A 20,255-nucleotide genomic window follows, 5' to 3' on the forward strand; every position below is an offset into this window, starting at 1 on the left:
GCTCTGTACTCCAAAACATCTTCATCTCTGTCCCCAGGTGTCCCTAAGGGCAGGCGTGGGGAGGTGTGGCTCCTCCTCTCTCAGCAACACCGCCTGAGACACCGTCTGCCCCCCGGCCGCCACGCCCCAGACACCCCCTACCAAGACCTGCTGAAGCAGCTCACGGCCCAGCAGCACTCCATACTAGTTGACCTGGGTATGTGCACGTGCATGCATCCACACACACACACACGCACGCACGCACGCACGCACGCATGCATACACACACACTTGCACAAACACTCCACCAGGACCTGCTGAAGCCTCACACTGCCCAGTAATACTCCATGTGTGCGCATGCTTGTGTATGTACCAGAGGAGGCTGGTGGAAGAAGCTATAGGAGGACAGGCTCGTTGTAATGGCTGGAATGGAATAAATGGAAGGGTATCAAACACATGGAATCCGCTCCATTTATTCCATTCAAGCCATTACAATGAGACCATCCTCCTATAGCTTCTTCCACCAGCCTCCTCTGGTACATACACAAGCATACATACACACACAAAAACAAGCACACACCAGTTGATTGATTGGTGTATTTATTTCTTATTTGAATGAATTCAATAGGTCGGACGTTCCCCACTCACCAGTACTTCTCAGCCCAGCTGGGTGCAGGGCAGCTGTCCCTCTACAATCTGCTCAAGGCCTACTCTCTGTTAGACACTGAGGTGGGCTACTGCCAGGGCATCAGCTTTGTGGCAGGTATCCTGCTGTTGCACATGAGTGAGGACCAGGCCTTTGACATGCTCAAGTTCCTGATGTACGACCTGGGCTTCCGCAGACAATACAGGCCTGACATGACTTCTCTACAGGTAGGGGGATGGATGAATGAATGGGAGGGAGGGTGATGTTTGCCGGACATCTAAGAGGACATTTCGGTAATGCTTTATTTAAAAGCCCAGTTTAAAAAAAAAATAATAATAATAATAATTCTGGTACTTTAATCTAGTATTCACCTGGTGTTTATATGGTATTACCTAAGAAAGTACAGGTAACTGCCAACATAATGGAAACACTTTAGTAAATAAGGGATAAAATGATATCTCTCTTACGCACCTGCTGTCTTGACCTCTGAATGCTCGGCTATGAAAAGCCAACTGACATTTTCTACTGAGGTGCTGACCTGTTGCACCCTCTACAACCACTGATATTATTATTTGACCCTGCTGGTCATCTATGAACGTTTGAACATCTTCAAGAACTCTGTAATCTCCACCAGCACAGCCAGAAGAGGACTGGCCACCCCTCGGAGCCTGGTTCCTCTCTAGGTTTCTTCCTAGCTTCCTAGGGAGTTTTTCCTAGCCACCGTGCTTCTACATCTGCATTGCTTGTTCTTGGGGTTTTAGGCTCAGTTTCTGTATAAGCACTTAGTGGCATCTGCTGATGTAAAAAGGACTTTATAAAATATATTTGATTGAGTGATTGGTTTCCTTTATTTAGGCAGTTACCTGTATGTGATAACAATGACAACTTGCTAGCACTTTCACCACAAATAATTCAGCACAATAACACCCTGGCACAAATGGTACATAGTGACGCTTGTGTCAATGAATCATTGGTCACTCATGTCGGGGCTCGTTCCACTTTTGCGAGGTCTGTTCAGTTATTTTCTTTTTGAAATACAGAAGCTAGGGCAACAGTGGGTAGGAGTAGGGTTCCATTCCTCTTGAAAATAAAGCAATCTCACAAGGGGTTCTCACCTGTGAAATAGAACGATGATGGATTTATTTGTTTTTGTTAAAGATCCCCAGCTACTCTTTCTGCGGTCCAGCAACATTAAAGCCGTTAAATACAATTCAAAATATTACGCAACATTTCAGTTCATGACACTTCTCCCAACACATTAGGTGTGTTCCCTCAGGCCACCGCTCTACTATCACATACAGCAAACAATAACCAAACCTTCCAAACTGTACTGTTCGTTCTGTTAGTCTTGGCTATACAACTTTACTAGCTTAGCCATGTAACCTGTTCTTACTGGTAAATGCACAAGCAGGCGTGGTAATGTTTAATCTATCTGGCAACTCAGGGCTGGTTTATGACCAACCACTGCCGTCTCAGGCCTTTAACTGTGTTCTTATTGGGCTCTGCTAAGGCCAACCCAAAGTTCACACAGGTCGAACGTTTGTCTCCATTGTTTCTTTATTTGTTCTCTATTGGCTAGCAGTGTTGACAAACCTTCCGCTCTTAGTAACTGGGTGGGTTTAACATTTGATTTGTGATTCTTTTTAAGCGCTCGCTAGGTTCAACTATCGGGACTATTCTGTCAGGGCTGGAGCATGCTTGCTTCAGTTTAGGGTCATTTTCGGGTCTTCATCTGTTGTTATTCTCTTCTCTAAGGAGCCGTGTCGGGGTGAGGAAAGTAAGGTATCTGATCGTCTGTCTACTTTTAGGAGACGGCGTGGTTGGTAGCTGTTTATCTTGTTAGCTACCCTTTCTGACTGTTTTGTGTGGAGTAGGAGTAAGCTATCATCAAATCAGCGGTAGGCCTATGCAGTCAGGTGTTCAGGAGTAATAACTATGTAAAAACATCTAGCCAGATGCTGCATGTATGTATTCTATATGTGTACTGTGTTGTAAGTGTGTTTCAAGGCTGATGTCTGACTATGGCCATGTCCAAATAACTGTACTTGTGTTCATAGTACTCTGGGAATGAGAAAATATAAATGTTTAAGTATGCTTTAAATTCCAGGTTGTTACACTCATTTTGGTTCTTTATCTCGTACGAATTCGCAAAATGAACGAATGCCGGGGAACAAGCACAATTGCACATTGGAAGAGGCCTTTTCAGTAAGGATGAGCCTAGTATGTTGGTATTTTTGGAATAAACCAAACATTCCTATTTTGCCCATGGGCGGCAGAAATATTTTTTATGCATAATTTAGATATTTTTCTAATTAGCATTTTCGACATTGGGTAGGCTATTTGTTAGTTATAGATGTACTATGCAGAAATCGCTTCGCCATTTCCTTGGTTGCTAAAATTCGAATAGTTCGCCTAAAGTCAGTTTAGGTGGCAAAACAAGCAAGTATAGTGTAGAGAATGATTGTACCATCTAAACCGCTGTGAAATATATTTTCCTTAAGCAAAAATATTGTATTTTCAGCTGTTTGAAGCTGGTATTCAAAACCAAACATGAAAGATGCAAAAATGTAACTTAAGAACGGGAAGAAGCTAAAATTAGCTCACATAGAACAGATCTACCACTTCTTAGACTTGCTTTGAATTAGAATGGCAGATCTACTGTATAACTCACATTTCTATGTGAATTTGGTCGGGTCGCCCATAAAGTTACCCATTGCAGCTTAAACTTGTCTATAATTAGATACAGTACATGCAGCTTATCTTCTGTCATTACTTGATGCTGTATAATACTAAATAAAGCCTTGCTCATCAGAATGTCATAAATCGATAGAATCACCGCATCATCAACAATCTACTTGCTTTCTCTTGCATTTCTGCTTCTCTCATGGAGCAAAGATGTTTAGGGACCGGGGATAATTTCCGTGCAATATTTCCAAATTACAGAACAAAATTTTTGTTGAAAAGCTCTGAAAATTGATCAAACATGTTTCTGATAGAATATGCATCCAAGATGAACTGAAATACTATGTGGTTGAAAGTGAAATACTGTCAGCTTTTATGTTGCGGGGGGGGGGGGGGGGGGGGGCGTTTAGGCGGTTTAGGCGACACAACATGGTCACTATGCATGAATATTCTCAAGATGAAATAAATAAATCATATTTCTCCACTCTTCTTCCAGAGACAAAATGTACATTTGTTCTATAATTTTACTGCAATAATCACTTGCTTCTGCAGGAGTTAATATTATAAAAGGCTAGATGTAAGTCCTACAGTCAGTGTCCAGACTTGAATAACTATTCCAACTATTTTCTGTTCCCATCTGAATTTCAAAGGTGATACTATGCAATCTGAGCCTGTGCAGACTGCAACAAAACAACAACAGTAAATGGGATAAGATGTTAACATGCCACGTTATCCAGATCAGCATACCCCAAGCATCTTATTCAGGTTTCTCAAAACCAGGATACGAGCTTATTGTAAACGGGATATAACGTTCAATTTGACAAAGGTCAAATAGGGGGTGCTTATATTTGTGTGTGGTGTGAAATGGAAATGTGTTTTTTTGCATATCCCACTCCCCCTGAGACAGAACGGCGTCACAGCCAGGGATCAACTATTATTGATGGCAACTCTGGCGCAATTAGGGTTTAAGTGCCTATCAACAGATGTTTCACCTAGTGGGCACGAGGATTCAATCTAGCAACCTTCCAGTTACTGGCCCAACACTCTGACCGCTAGACTACCTTCTTCCCCAACTCAAACAGAATACTTGAGTATCCCAAATAATAACGGGATATTGATGTGCATGTAATCCTGGTCAGTATGGCCGTGTACAAACACCCGTATTCTAAATAGTAGGCATTTTTGGTGTGCGAAAATAGAAAGTTGTGTAGTATATGACATTTTGGAAATTGAGCAGGGTTTAAATGCCAGGGTTTCTTACTCATTTCAGCTTTTTATCTAGTTGCATTTCCTGCACACTATTGAGGAGGAGTGGAGTTTTTCTAGACCCATGTGTGTTTGACAACAGCTAATAATCACGTAAGGTGACGTGCTGTACCAAAATGGATGAATGGCAGGAAAATAATGTAATTGTGCATTCTCAGTATGGATGAGCCTGGTACGTTGATGTTTGTTGCTTACTGCATTCATTTTTACTGAACGGTGTGTAGTGTGATTAGTACACAGTATGTAGTTTTAGTAAGTAGTAGGCAAGCCTCTGGCTCTCTTGGGTACATGTTGAATGAAAATGTTGATAGTCTGATCTGATTGTGGCCCCTGCATAGCCAGATGTGCCTGTTTTACAGCTGTATCTGCCGCATGTCTACCACAGATATGTACTGATCTGTGTGTGTGTATATTTCAGATTCAGATGTACCAGTTGTCCAGGCTGCTGCACGACTACCACAGGGAGCTGTACAACCACCTGGAGGAACACGAGATCTGCCCCAGCCTCTACGCAGCCCCATGGTTCCTCACACTCTTTGCCTCCCAGTTCCCACTCGGATTCGTCGCACGGATATTTGGTAAGCAACTGATTATACAGTAGGAAGTATGTGCGGATTCATTTTATCGACAGACCTTGTCACACATAGCCACTGAACATTTGTATGTGGATATTTTTGAATGTCCCAGGTGTGCCTAGGGCTGTTACGGTTGTTACTAGGGCTGTTACTGCCACACCGGCGGTCACGAGTCATGACGGAAGTCAAATTCCACGTGACCGCTTAGTCACGGTAATTAGGCTTCTCCAAGCTCTGATGCTGCTGATGGCCTACCAAACTTGCAAACTGGCTGGTACTCAGCACTCTATTGTCCCTCTAATCACTCTGACATCAATGCAAATGTGATCGAAAATCTAATTAAACACTTCATGAGAGCCCATGAGCTCATGTTGCGCAACATTTCTATAGGCTATGCAATTGCGTGAGAAAACAAGAGTTTCGTCCTCTATTAAAAATTGGAGGATCCCATCAGCTTTCTATAGGCTAGGTCTTCTATATTTTTTTCTCAACGTTCCTAATATTAAGAACGTTACTTATATTTACAACAGGAGTATAGCCTACCTGGCTGGCATAGAAATGAATCACGGAAAAAGCGTCCTCCATTCGCTGTTTACATTGCATTCGGAAAGTATTCAGACCCCATGACTTCTTCCACGTTTTGTTAGGTTACAGCCTTATTCTAAAAATGTATTCAATCTTATTTTTTTCATCAATCTACACACAATACACCATAATGACAGTTTTTTAAATTTGTGCAAATGTATGAAATATCACATTTACGTAAGTATTCAGAGCCTTTACGCAGTACTTTGTTGAAGCACCTTTGTCAGCGATCACAGCCTCAAGTCTTCTTGGGTATGACTCTACAAGCTTGGCATTCCTGTATTTGGGGAGTTTCTCCTATTCTCTGCAGATCCTATCAAGCTCTGTCAGGTTGGATGGAGAACGTCTCTGCACAGCTATTTTCAGGTCTCTCCAGAGATGTTAGATCAGGTTCAAGTCTGGGCTCCGGCTGGGCCACTCAATGGCATTCAGTCACTCCTGCATTGTCTTGGCTGTGTGCTTAGGATCGTTGTCCTGTTAGACTGGGGCGAAGTTTCACCTTCCGAGGTCCTGAGCTCTCTGGAGCAGGTTTTCATCAAGGATCTCTCTGTAGTTTGCTCCGTTCATCTTTCTCTCAATCCTGACTAGTCTCCCAGTCCCTGCACCTGAAAAACATCCCCACAGCATGATGTTGCCATCATCATGCTTCACTGTAGAGATGGTGCCAGGTTTCCTCCAGATGTGACGCTTGGCATTCAGGCCAAAGAGTTCAATCATGGTTTCATCAAACCAGAAAATCTTGTTTCTCACAGTCTGAGAGTCCTTTAGGTGCCTTTTGGCAAATTCAAGTGGGTTGTCTTAATGTGCCTTTACTGAGGAGTGGTTTCCGTCCGGCCATACCATAAAGGCCTGATTGGTTGAGTGCTACAGAGATGGTTGTCTTTCTCCACAGAGGAACTCTTAAAAAAAAAGAAAAAAATTGAAATCAAATAAAATTTTATTTGTCACATACACATGGTTAGCAGATGTTAATGCGAGTGTAGCAAAATGCTTGTGCTTCTAGTTCCGACAAATCAGTAATATCCAACGAGTAATCTAACCTAACAATTTCACAACAATTACCTTATACACACAAGTGTAAAGGAATGAATAAGAATATGTACATACAAAAATATATGAATGAGTGATGGTATAGAACAGCATAGGCAAGATGCAGTAGATGGTATAGAGTACAGTATATACATATTACATTTACATTACATTTAAGTCATTTAGCAGACGCTCTTATCCAGAGCGACTTACAAGTACATACATTCATACTTTTTTGTACTGGCCCCCCGTGGGAAACGAACCCACAACCCTGGCGTTGCAAGCGCCATGCTCTACCAACTGAGCTACACGGGACGTATGAGATGAGATGAGTAATGTAGGATATGTAAACATATAAAAGTGGCATTGTTTAAAGTGGCTAGTGATACATTACATCAATATGGCAAGATGCAGTAGATAGTATAGAGTACAGTATATACATATGAGATGAGTAATGTAGAGTATGTAAACATTATATAAAGTGGCATTGTTTAAAGTGGCTAGTGATACATTTATTACATACATTTTTCCATTATTAAAGTGGCTGGAGTTGAGTCAGTATGTTGGCCTCAGCCACTCAATGTTAGTGATGGCTGTTTAACAGTCTGATGGCCTTGAGATAGAAGCTGTTTTTCAGTCTCTCGGTCCCTGCTTTGATGCACCTGTACTGACCTCGCCTTCTGGATGATAGCGGGGTGAACAGACAGTGGCTCGGGTGGTTATTGTCTTTGATGATCTTTTTGGCCTTCCTGTGACATCGGGTGGTGTTGGTGTCCTGGAGAGCAGGTAGTTTGCCCCCGGTGATGCGTTGTGCAGACCTCACTACCCTCTGGAGAGCCTTACGGTTGTGGGCAGAGCAGTTGCCATACCAGGCAGTGATACAGCCTGACAAGATGCTCTCGATTGTGCATCTGTAAAAATTTGTGAGTGTTTTTGGTGACAAGCCGAATTTCTTCAGCCTCCTAAGGTTGAAGAGGCGCTGCTGCGCCTTCTTCACCACGCTGTCTGTGTGGTTGGACCATTCCAGTGTGTCCGTGATGTGTACGCTGAGGAACTTAAAACTTTCTACCCTCTCCACTACTGTCCCGTCGATGTGGATAGGGTGGGTGCTCCCTCTGCTGTTTCCTGAAGTCCACGATCATCTCCTTTGGAGCTCTGTCAAAGTGACTATCTGGTTCTTGGACACCTTCCTGACCAAGGCCCTTCTCCCCCAATTGCTCAGTTCGGCCAGGCGGCCAGCTCTAGGAAGAGTCTTGGCGGTTCCAAACTTTTTCCATTTAATAATGATGGAGGCCACTGTGTTCTTGGGGACCTTCAATGCTGCAGAAATTTGTTGGTACCCTTCCCCAGATCTGTGCCTTGACACAATCCTGTCTCAAAGCTCTACGTACAATTCCTTCGACCTCATGGCTTGGTTGCTCTGTCAACTGTGGGACCTTATATAAACAGGTGTGTGCCTTACCAATCAATTGAATTTACCACAGGATGATTCCAATCAAGTTGTACAAACATCTCAAGGATGATCAATGGAAACGGGATGCAACTGAGCTCAATTTCGAGTCTCATAGCAAAGCGTCTGAATACTCAAATAAACTAAGGTATTTCTGTTTTTTATTTGTAATAAACTTGCAAACATAAAAAAAAAAACTCTTTTCGTTGTGTCATTAAGGGGTATTGTGTGTAGATTGAGGCTGTAACGTAACAAATATGGAAAAGTCAAGGGGTCTGAATACTTTCCGAATGCGCTTTCTAGACAGGTGGATGATAATGGTCCATTCTAAATCAAAACAAATTTCACACACACATTATTAAGTACATGTAAAGACCAGATTAAATCAAGAATAGTCTAATGGGTAGTCTGTCTAATAGTCTATTAGCCTGTCACTTGTGAATTATATATTATCACCGAATGAAGCACAGCTAGTATGGCAAGAAACAGCGTATGCCTCTTTTGTTTTTGACTTCATATCATAGTCGCACACCTCATGTAGCCTAGCCTAAATGTTTTGATAAGGTTTGTATCACAACTAAAGTGGCCAAATAACTTAATAAAATGAAACACATTAATCCACTTTACAACCGGTAATAGAGCCTAATTGGCATATGCAGCGTGTGAGTTTTAGGTTTGTGGAAGATTATTTTCACCATAAAAATACACCTATATAATTAAAGCATTACATGCATTATCGCATTTGTGGTCACTTTTGAGAAGGGTGTTTTCCTGATTTAATTGGTTGCATTTTGGAACATTCGCACTTATAGCTTACTGCAGTGTGCGCATTGCTGGGCTTATAATGTGAAAAAAATGGCCTAATAGTTTATTAACATTTTAAGCTTAAACGTTCTGATCTGTTGAGTCAGTCACATTGCTATAAAAAAAAGTAGTGGTTGTATTCGTTTGGGATCTATCGCATCCCAGAACTGTCCCAGACTATTATTGGAATATTTCTATCTCGTATAGAATAGGTAAACCTTTGTACTAATGGGGATACAGGAGTGATTTTATCATGTAAGTCTTAGTGGGGCAAACTAAAAAAATCTATTTATGTTGCATGCCAGCAAAGCCATTACATAGCACAACACTAAACAATACATTAATTGCACTATAACGGTGACAAACGGTGCCCACAAACTGTTAGGGCCGACATAAAACTGTCCCAACAGCAGAGCTTTCCTTTCAGCACCATGGAGTGAATCCTTACCACTGCTACACCTGGCTATCAGCGTAGACTTGTCTTGTCTGGTAGCGAAACAGTTCATTCAGCCTCATTTACTGCCATTTAAAAAAAAAACATAGCTGATATGGCTGACTTGCTTAAACAAATGTGGTTTCTACTGACAATTGAGATGTACAAACTATGGCATAAGGGAACGACGAGCGGATAAGAGGCAATCCGTAATTTTGGTTAAGACAATGAGCGAGCTAGGATGGACGTACTCAATATAACTATTTGTTCAGACAGAATTCAGAACATGGGCTGTTCTTACAGTATTCTCCCTGTACACCAAGTCAGAACCATAGGATAAATAAAGGGGGCACATAAGCAGACATTGAAAGCTCTTACAATATTCAATGATTACATTTCTCTAAAACAGGCTATAGGCTACATGTGGACCATCAAGTCAGAACACTCAGAACAAACTATGAAATAACACATATGGAATCATGCAAAGCTGTCGTCAAAGCAAAGGGTGGATACTTTGAAGAATCTCAAACATAAAATATATTATGATTTGTCTAACACTTTTTTGGCTACTACATGATTCCATATGTGTTATTTCATAGTTTTGATGTCTTCACTATTATTCTACAATGTAGAAAATAGTAAAAATAAACAAAAACCCTGGAATAAGTAGGTGTGTTCAAACTTTTGTCTGCTACTCTATATATTTGTTTTTGCTAAACAGGTGGGGCTCTGCTGTTCGTTAGGCCTACTCATCTTGTTGGCTGACGAATAGTAAATGTGGACAGTTCTTCCAACATCTTCAATATGCGCCTCGGAATTCGATAACGTCGCGAACAGTTGCATCCCGATGTTTCTGTCTTCACTTGTAGCCTGTGAGAAGGACCCGATCACGTGAAGGGCATTGGCTAATAAGAATTGAGATATCTGAGCGAATTATAAATATTATCAGCCCAAGGGCACAACGACCATTGGCTGCAAAAGGCATACCTTTTTTAGGGGGCATTACGACCACAAAAGGGATGCCACCGGGAAATTTGAGGCATTATCAAATGCTTGTCAAATTGTGAATGAGAGACTGATGAAGTGTGTGCAGCCTGCTCAAAAAAACAAAGCAGAGTTTATGCCTTTCATGCAACTTTTTTCAAATCATGCAGCCTTAGAATGTATAAAAAATCTAAACATATAGCCCAGCGTTTGTATCACAACTAAAGTTGCATAAATAACTCTAATTAAGCATATAGGAGGACCTGTTTCTTTGTTAACTGCTCAACACAGAATAGCCGCATGTGCGCACCCCCTCAAATTGTTTGGAGAAAATATCCTTTCTATTTTATTCAGCTTTGTTCAATTGTGTTCTTCATACTAAAAAATAATGCCACGGTATTCTAAGCAAATCTTGTCTGCTAAATTAACTAGTGCAGCCCACAGCAATATGGCATAGCCAGATCAGGTGTAGGCTATATTGCATGGATTTATTAGACTTTTTAAAATGTAGATGTTCCAAAGTTCTGCATCAGTGGCTTGTAGGCTGTATGTGGAAGCCAGGAGATGCTAAATGTGTTTATGTTAATTAACGGTCATTTACCGTGAGACCGGCAGTTCTTTGTTTGACAATCACTGGCTGACAAAATGTCCTGACCGCCACAGTCCTAGGTGTGCCACTGTACTTCCTCAATTATGTGTAAACCTGTGGCTTACAGTCAGTTTCACACCCTTATCTTCAAACCATTTCACTCACATTGAATCAGAATTACATTGAAGAAGAGAAGCTGTTTGCTGTTTTTCCTACCGTCTCTGTTCTCTCTCTCTCTCACACAAACAAACACACACACACATTCAGCCCTTGTCTCTGTGTTCTATGTCATAGATATCCTATTCGCCCAGGGGAGTGAAGTGATCTTTAAGGTGGCTCTGTGTCTACTGAGCAGTCACGAAGGGGAGATAGTGGAGTGTGATAGCTTTGAGACCATCGTGGACTACCTGAAAACTACAATTCCCAACCTCACCCACACCCAGATGGAGGAAACCATCTCAAAGGTACAGATGGGGGAGGATGCATTTAAAGTGAGAATTCACTGTTGGTGGTATATAGTGAATAGGGTGCCATTTGGGACGCACACGTGTAATCTTGGGATGCACACGTGTAATCTTGGGATGCACACGTGTAATCTTGGGATGCACAAAATTGAGATTCTCCATTGAAGCGCCCCGGAGTCCAAGACTAGGTTTAATCTGGGTATGGGAAACTGGCCCTACATTTACATTATATAGGGCCCTTGAGTAAGGCACTTAACTCTGAACTCCATAGATGCTGTGTGTGTGTGTGTGTGTGTGTGTGTGTGTGTGTGTGTGTGTGTGTGTGTGTGTGTGTGTGTGTGTGTGTGTGTGTGTGTGTGTGTGTGTGTGTGTGTGTGTGTGTGTGTGTTGTCTCGGGGTTGGGCAGAGCAAAGAGACACATTTTCATTTCAACAATGAACAATAAAGCACTATTCTATTTGATTATGTAGCCCTATTGTGTAGCTCAAACCCATGAGTGCTCATGATGAGTGCAGTGCTTGTAGGCATAAGCTCTAAAAAATGACTTTGGCCATAAATATAGAGCGAGGTTGTGGAAGAGGCAAGCCACTAGGGCCTGCTCTGTTTTATGACGACAATCCATAACAGAGCACATGACACACACCCTGCCCAAGGGGGACTGTAAAGACCTTTTTGTGGCTCTTGGTTTGCTTTTTTAATAGTACACACAGACTGTGCTTATGTCTTATGAGTAGCAGATCTGGGTTCAAATGTTTATTAAAAGGTCGTGAGTAAACTCCAGCACTGATTTTATTTGTATTTTTCTTGTTTTTTCTACTTATTACCTGACTGTACAGGTGTGGGGGATTTTGACTTTCTCTTCGAGGTTGCCAGGTGTTTGACACAGAAGTTGATGTTTTTCAACTCTGGGTTGCCAGGTATATATACTTTGTAATTATGTGGGTTGCCAGGTGTTGGACATGGACATCTCGAAGCAGCTACACGCGTATGAGGTGGAGTACCACGTGCTGCAGGACGAGACGGTGGATGCTGTGCTCCAGTCAAACAACTCAGACCGCCTGGATAAACTGGAGAAGACCAACAACCAGCTGAAGAAACAGAACATGGATCTGCTGGAGAAACTACAGGTGGGAAACAGGCTCAATTCAATTCAAACTTTATTGCTTCCTCAGGGCAATTCACTTTGCACTCCAGGAGTACATAAGACACAATATAGTCCAAAAAGCCATCTTACCCCAGATTCTATTCTATTCTACTCTTTACGTTATGAATATCCCAGAAAAAGAAAGAGGAGCACCCAAAAATGTCAGCAATGATCTTTGAGGTTCAATGTAGGGGCAAACAGACAGGCTTCCATTTCGGTGTGTCAGATGCCTTCCTCAGAGATGCTTATCTTGTCAAGTGTTATGGGTTAAGATGTCCCTCTGTTGTCCCTCTGTTTCCCTTTGTATGCAAGCTGTCTGGTACTACGCTCACAGTATATACAGTACACACAGAACATAGAAATAAACATGTTTTGGAGTCGATATGCACTGCTTCTGTCTGCCAGTAGATGTCACCAGAGCACAACCCCAAACACAGTATAAGAAAGATAAAGGAATGAGTCTCAATTCTCCGTCCAAGAAATTCTCCCTTTTTAATCCATACTCTAGACCATTAAAAGTCTGTCTGTCTGCAGATTAGGTCACAGCTGAGGAATCGCAGGGGTTAAGGATTGACACAGATTTGGAGAGTGAAACCCCTTAGTAAATGTTAACAGGAAACAGAGAACGTACTAGTCTTAATGTTTCTACTGTGTTTTTAAGCAGGCACCCACATGCCAGATGCACACACACCCAAACGACACAGCCACTCAGTCAATCATTTACCTACTACATTGTCCCATATCATTATTCTTCTAAAAACATGGTGTAAATCAAGGGCGTCAAACTCATTCCACGGAGGGCCGAGTCTCTACAGTTGTTTTTTCTTTTTTTCTTTCAATTAAGACCGAGACAACCATGTGAGGGGAGTTCCTTAGTAATTAGTGACCTTAATTCATCAATCGAGTACAAGGGTGGAGCGAAACCCCGCAGACACTCCGCCCTCTGTGAAATGAGTTCGACACGAGTTTGACACACCCTGTATTAGGGCTATGAATTGCCAGGGACCTCACAATACAATATTATCACGGAACTTAGGTGCCAATACGATATGTATTGCGGTTCTCACGATTATATATGTTACATATATGTATATACATACACTTAGGTTGGAGTCATTAAAACTACATTTTCAACGACTCCACAAATTTCTTGTTAACAAACTATAGTTTTGGTAAGTCGGTTAGGACATCTACTTTGTGCATGACACAAGTAATTTTTCCAACAATTGTTTACAGACAGATTATTTCACTTATAATTCACTGTATCACAATTCCAGTGGGTCAGAAGTTTACATAAACTATGTTGACTGTGCCTTTAAACAGCTTGGAAAATTCCAGAAAATGATGTCATGGTTCCAGAAAATGATGTCATGGCTTTAGAAGCTTCTGATAGGCTAATTGACATAATTTGAGTCAATTGGAGGTGTACCTGTGGATGTATTTCAAGGCCTACCTTCAAACTCAGTGCCTCTTTGCTTGACATCATGGGAAAATCAAAAGAAATCAGACAAGATCTCAGAAATATCATTGTAGACCCCCACAAATCTGGTTCATCTTTGGGAGCAATTTCAAAATGTCGAAGGTCCCATGTTCATCTGTACAAACAATAGTATGCAAGTATAAACACCATGGGACCACACAGCCATCATACCGCTCAGGAAGGAGACGCCTTCTGTCTCCTAGAGATGAACTTACTTTGGTGCGAAAAGTGCAAATCAATCCCAGAACAACAGCAAAGGACCTTGTGAAGATGCTGGAGGAAACCGGTACAAAAGTATCGATATCAATCTATATTGATATCTATATTGATATATCCTATATCGACATAACCTGAAAGGCCGCTCAGCAAGGAAGAAGCCACTGCTCCAAAACCGCCATAAAAAGCCAGACTAGGGCACATGGGGAAAAATAACTTACTTTTTGGAGAAATGTCCTCTGGTCTGATGAAACAAAAATAGAACTGTTTGGCCATAATGACCATCGTTACGTTTGGTGGAAAAAGGGGGCCGATAGAAAATATGTGGGCAGAATTGAAAAAGTGTTTGTGAGCAAGGAGGCCTACAAACCTGACTCAGTTATACCAGCTCTGTCAGGAGGAATGGGCCAAAATTCACCCAACTTATTGTGGGAAGCTTGTGGAAGGCTACCCAAAAGGTTTGACCAAAGTTAAACAATTTGAAGGCAATGCTAACAAATACGAATTGAGTGTATGTAAACTTCTGACTCACTGGGAATGTGATGAAAGAATTAAAAGCTGAAATAAATCATTCTCTCTACTATTATTCTGACATTTCACATTCTTAAAATAAAGTGGTGATCCTAACTGACCTAAAACAGGGATATTTTACTAGGATTAATTGTCAGGAATTGTGAAAAACTGAGTTTAAATGTATTTGGCTAAAGTGTATGTAAACTTCCGACTTCAACTGTACATGGCCAAGATGTTCAAACGTTCATAGATGACCAGCATGGTCAGATAATAATAATCATAGTGGTTGTAGAGGGTGCAACAGGTCAGCACCTCAGAAGTAATGTCAGTTGGCTTTTCATAGCCAATCTTTCAGAGTTAGACAGCAGGTGCAGTAGAGAGAGAGTTGAAAACAGCAGGTCCGGGACACGGTAGCACATCCGGTGAACAGGTCAGGGTTTCATAGCCGCAGGCAGAACAGTTGAAACTGGACCAGCAGCACGACCAGGTGGACTGGGGACAGCAAGAAGTCATCAAGGCCAGGTAGTCCTGAGTTATGGTCCTAGGGCTCAGGTCCTCTGAGAGAAAGTGAGAAAGAGAGAGATAAAAAGATGGAGAGAGAGAATTAGAGGGAGCATACTTAAATTCACACAGGACACTGGATAAGACAGGAGAAATACTCCAGATATAACAGACTAATCCTAGCCCCCCGACACAAACTATTGCAGCATAAATACTGGGAGCTGAGAAAGGAGGGGTCGGGAGACACTGTGGCCCCGTCCTACGATATCCCCGGACAGCGCCAAACAGGCAGGATATGACCCCACTCACTTTATCAAAGCACAGCCCCCACACCACTAGAGGGATATCTTTAACCACCAACTTACCATCCTGAGACAAAGCAGAGTATAGCCCACAAAGATCTCCGCCACGGCACAACCCAGACAGGAAGACCACGGCAGTGACTCAACCCACTCAAGTGACGCTCCCCTCCTAGGGACGGCATGGAAGAGCACCAGTAAGCCAGTGACTCAGCCCCTGTAATAGGGTTAGAGGCAGAGAATCCCAATGGAGAGAGGGGAACCGGCCAGGCAGAGACAGCAAGGGTGGTTCGTCGCTCCAATGCCTTTCCGTTCACCATCACACCCCTGGGCCAGACTACACTTTAGCACGGACAACTTCTGCCAGTCTGCACAGCGCAATTCAACCCAGAGCTTATCGGACTTCTTTTTCTGCATATTCCCCCGGATTCCTACCGCAAGCTCTGAACCTCTTCACCTGGATCAGCGCAGCTATCTAGCTGCTATCCAAATGGCTTCTCCCGGATAACGTCTCTGTCCTGAAGCAAGCACCAATTAGCCTGGAGCTAGCCTATGCTAGGCCCATCTCCCGGCTAGCTGAAGAGGTCCATCAGTCACTCCTTGGGCTACAATACCTATTTTGCCAATAGTCCTTTATTGTTAAATAAAGGTGAAATAAATAAAAAACTCAATCATAGGACCTACTGAAGAGATGAGTCTTCAATAAAGACTTAAAGGTCGAGACCGAGTCTGCGTCTCTCACATGGATTGGCAGACCATTCCATAAAAATGGAGCTCTATAGGAGAAAGCCCTGCCTCCAGCTATTTGCTTAGAAATTCTAGGGACAGTAAGGAGGCCTGCGTCTTGTGACCATGGCGTATGTGTAGGTATGTACGGCAGGACCAAATCGGAAAGATAGGTAGGAACATGTAATGCTTTGTAGGTTAGCAGTAAAACCTTGAAATCAGCCCTCGCCTTAACAGGAAGCCAGTGAAGAGAGGCTAGCACTGATGTAATATGATCAAATATTTTGGTTCTAGTCAAGATTCTAGCAGCTGTGTTCAGCACTAAGTGAAGTTTATTCAGTGTTTTATCCGGGTTGCCCGGAAAGTAGAGCATTGCAGTAGTCTAATCTAGAAGTGACAAAAGCATGTATTAATTTTTTTGCATAATTTTTGTACAGAAAGTTTCTGATTTTTGCAATGTTACGTAGATGGAAAAAAAGCTGTCCTTTGAGACGACTGTACAACCATCAAGATTAAGATCCAACAGAAGATCCCTTTGTTTCTTGGGACCTAGAACTAGCATCTCTGTTTTGTCCGAGTTTAAAAGTAAAACATTTGCCACCATCCACTTCCTTATGTCTGAAACACAGGCTTCCAGGGAAGGGCTTCACCATGTTTCATCGAAATGTACAGCTGTGTATCGTCCGCATAGCAGTGAAAGTTAACATTATGTTTCCAAATGACATCACCAAGAGGTAAAATATATAGTGAAACAATAGTGGTCCTAAAACAGAACCTTGAGGAACACCGACATTTACAGGGTTTTAGAGACAAACTGATATCTTTCCGACAGATAAGATCTAAACCAGGCCAGAACCTGTCCGTGTAGACCAATTTGGGTTTCCAATCTCTCCAAAAGAATGTGGTAATCGATGGTATCAAAAGCAGCACTAATGTCTAGGAGCATGAGGACAGATGCAGAGCCTTGGTCTGACGCCATTAAAAGGTAATTTACCACCTTCACGAGTGCAGTCTGCTATGATGGGGTCTAAAACCAGACTGAAGCGTATACATTGTTTGTCTTCAGGAAGGCAGTGAGTTTCTGTGCTACCGCCAGCTAGCGGCAGCTCATATATTTACCATTGCGCTAGGTTTGTTAAAATAGAGCCCAAAGTATCAATATAATGTAATCCAAAGTAATTTCGCAATATGTAACTATTGATTTATTCCCCCATCACTACCCTCTATGCACCCATCCCATGTTTTAATTGTCTAAAATCATCCATTCTTCTCTTCTTTCTCCTAGGCGGCACGTCAGAAGATCCAGAGCCTGGAGGCCACGGTGGAGAATTTCCTGTCACGCGAGTCAAAGATGAAGCACATGATCCGCTCGCTGGAGCAGGAGCGCCAGTCCTACCAGAAGACTATTGAGCGCATGCGCTCCTGCCTGCCCCAGGACGCCCTGGCTGACGTGGAGATGACCCACATGGTCAAGCCTGCCCAGGGGCCAAACGGCAAGGCCAAGCCCACCGCCAAGAAGCCCTAATGGGGGAAGAGTGGAAGGCAAAGGTGAGGGAGAGACTCTGGAGAATGGACAGGTAGATGGATAAAACTGACATAGAGAGAGGACTCTGACGATGGATGAATAGAATTTCTGAATTTGAAAACCAAACTTTATTGGGACTATTTACATTTGTGAAACTGTTTAGCCATACATGTTTAGGCCCTGTAATTGTGTCTGTATGTGTTGTCGTTTTAAGACAGATGGTGTAGTTCCTATGTGATGGGTCGCCATTTCGACAGACAGACACTGACAGTATGGCAATGTGGTCTGTTTTGAATGTGCTGTGTGCGCGCCTGCGTGCGTGTGTCTGTGTGCGCTCACACAGGACACAAGAAGAGTATAAAGAAGCTTCGCACTCTCCGTTAGGCTGGAGAGCAGACTGAGTTGAATGTCACTGCTCACACACCACAAACAGCTGACATCATGGGACAGACACTTTTTCATTATGTTCCAGGACAGTACACACACACACACACTGTCTCCAGGACTTTCTCTCTTCCTTCGTACTGTTTTATCCCACCTTCACATCTGAGTCATGTTCTCCAATGATTCTGATTGAGAAGAGAGAACAAGTAAAAAAGAATGATAAAAAAATGAAATAAGCTCTCGTCTGATATCGACTGTTAAACGCTGACCTGCCTGCAGCTTTAAAAAAAATATGTTTATCTTAAAAAGTTGAATGTTGAATAATGTTGCAAACGGTGTTACACTGTTCATTTTTTTGTATTGTGAACCGAAAGCAATTACTGAAAGTTGACCAAGTGGACATGTAGCATATGTGGGTCTTTGTAATATGGATGATTTCTATTATTTGCTTTCTGAAATGTTGAAACAATGTTTATTTTTGATTGTCAATCTGTCAATCGTGTGTGCACAATGTAGGAACTGTTATGTTTCACAGAGTTGATACAAATACGAACGGCACTCCATGTGGAAATTCTTTGAATTAGGCTACTGCAGCCGATCCACACACGTTAAAGGTTGACGAAGCCTATCCGACATGGTCCCTCGTCATCAACTAGCCCGTAACCATCGAGGTGATGGTTTTTCCACAACCCTTTCACAACCAGTCAACACCCACAGAACTGAATGGTGATGTTCTTCTATAGCTACTTAAGCAGCATATCCCACATTTCACCAAAAAATATGAATAAATTGATACGTTTTTAGTTAGGATAAATCAAGTTTAATCAATTTAAGAAACCTTTTTAAAACTGAAACACAATTACAATTCGCATTTCCTGATGTGCAGGAAAATCCTTGCGACAACAGAGTGGTCAAATTAAGATATTACATCTGTATGACACAGGCTTCACTTATTCGACGGTTCTTAGTCGTCGTCGTGGAAATTGCTTATGTAATGCTTATTTCTTTTTCATATCAGTGCTTTTCTTAGGGTGGGTGTTGGTTGTGGTTTCATTGTTATTTGCCTTAATGTACTCTCCTGTACTGCCTTTGGAACCAAAGAGGTTTTAATGCTTTCGTTGCTAAATGGTTAGCAACTAGAAGTGTATTATAATTCACGCAAGTGTTTTTTTTCTTCTATTTAATCAAATGATCACTGTTACTATTTCAGCGCTGTTTTTCAACACGGTCAGTGTTTAGTTGTTTCAAAATGTTCTGTGTTTTCATGTGTTTCAACGCTTTGTGTTTTCATGTTAAACAAGCTAAAAAGAGATCTAGTTCTGGGTCATACAAAGACAACCGTCCTTTTGCTATCTTGAGATTCATGTCTTACAAAGATGCTCCATTGGAAATGTAGGCTGGCCAACCATCGTCGATCATCAGAGAATGAACTAGATTAAAGTCATGTTCTTGTGTTAACTCATAAGTGCCAAATAAAAGCATGAATGCAGTCTTCCTTATCTACCCTGAATCGGAGATAAGCTTATGACCGTGATTGAGGGTGATATATGGGAAGCCCTAATGGCTGGCTTGAGTGTTTGCAATGTTCATTATCCTACTGTTGCGTCTGTGTAGGTAGCCTACATCGTCGCATAGTTCAATCACTACTACGGAATAACGCCGATTGTGTTTTAATTCACGTCGATTGCCTGTTTTTGTTGAAACGAGGCCTCACAAAGAAAAATGTCACGTGTACTTCAATAAATCACACCTTGACTGCCTTTTTTCTATTCACCTGTGTCTCGAGTGGTTGCTTTCACTTAAAATAATTGTAAATCCTTTTTTTTAACTGCATTGTAATTTCAGAAAATGTCCAAAATATATCTGCATGAATCAAATCTAATATTATTTGTCACATGCGCCGAATACAACAGGTGTGGACCTTACCGTGAAATGCTTACTTCCGAGCCCTTAACCAACAATGGGGTTAAAAAATTGTTTA

General features: G+C 42.0%; 1 protein-coding gene across 2 annotated transcripts in view; it reads left to right on the forward strand.

Annotated features, from left to right (window-relative positions):
- The window catches only part of tbc1d4 (TBC1 domain family, member 4), a 120,520-nt gene extending 100,473 nt beyond the window's left edge, over positions 1-20,047 (forward strand). For both annotated transcript variants that reach the window (XM_055870924.1, XM_055870923.1), the window contains 6 exons: positions 38-196; positions 608-852; positions 4,992-5,151; positions 11,317-11,486; positions 12,437-12,613; positions 17,651-20,047. In XM_055870924.1, coding sequence (XP_055726899.1) covers positions 38-196; positions 608-852; positions 4,992-5,151; positions 11,317-11,486; positions 12,437-12,613; positions 17,651-17,890 — 1,151 coding nt within the window. In that variant the 3' untranslated portion in view covers positions 17,891-20,047. The remainder of the gene's footprint in view (positions 1-37; positions 197-607; positions 853-4,991; positions 5,152-11,316; positions 11,487-12,436; positions 12,614-17,650) is intronic.
- Positions 20,048-20,255: the final 208 nt, after the last annotated feature.

This window comes from Salvelinus fontinalis, chromosome 19 (assembly GCF_029448725.1).
Source record: "Salvelinus fontinalis isolate EN_2023a chromosome 19, ASM2944872v1, whole genome shotgun sequence".
Taxonomy (NCBI): domain Eukaryota; kingdom Metazoa; phylum Chordata; class Actinopteri; order Salmoniformes; family Salmonidae; genus Salvelinus; species Salvelinus fontinalis.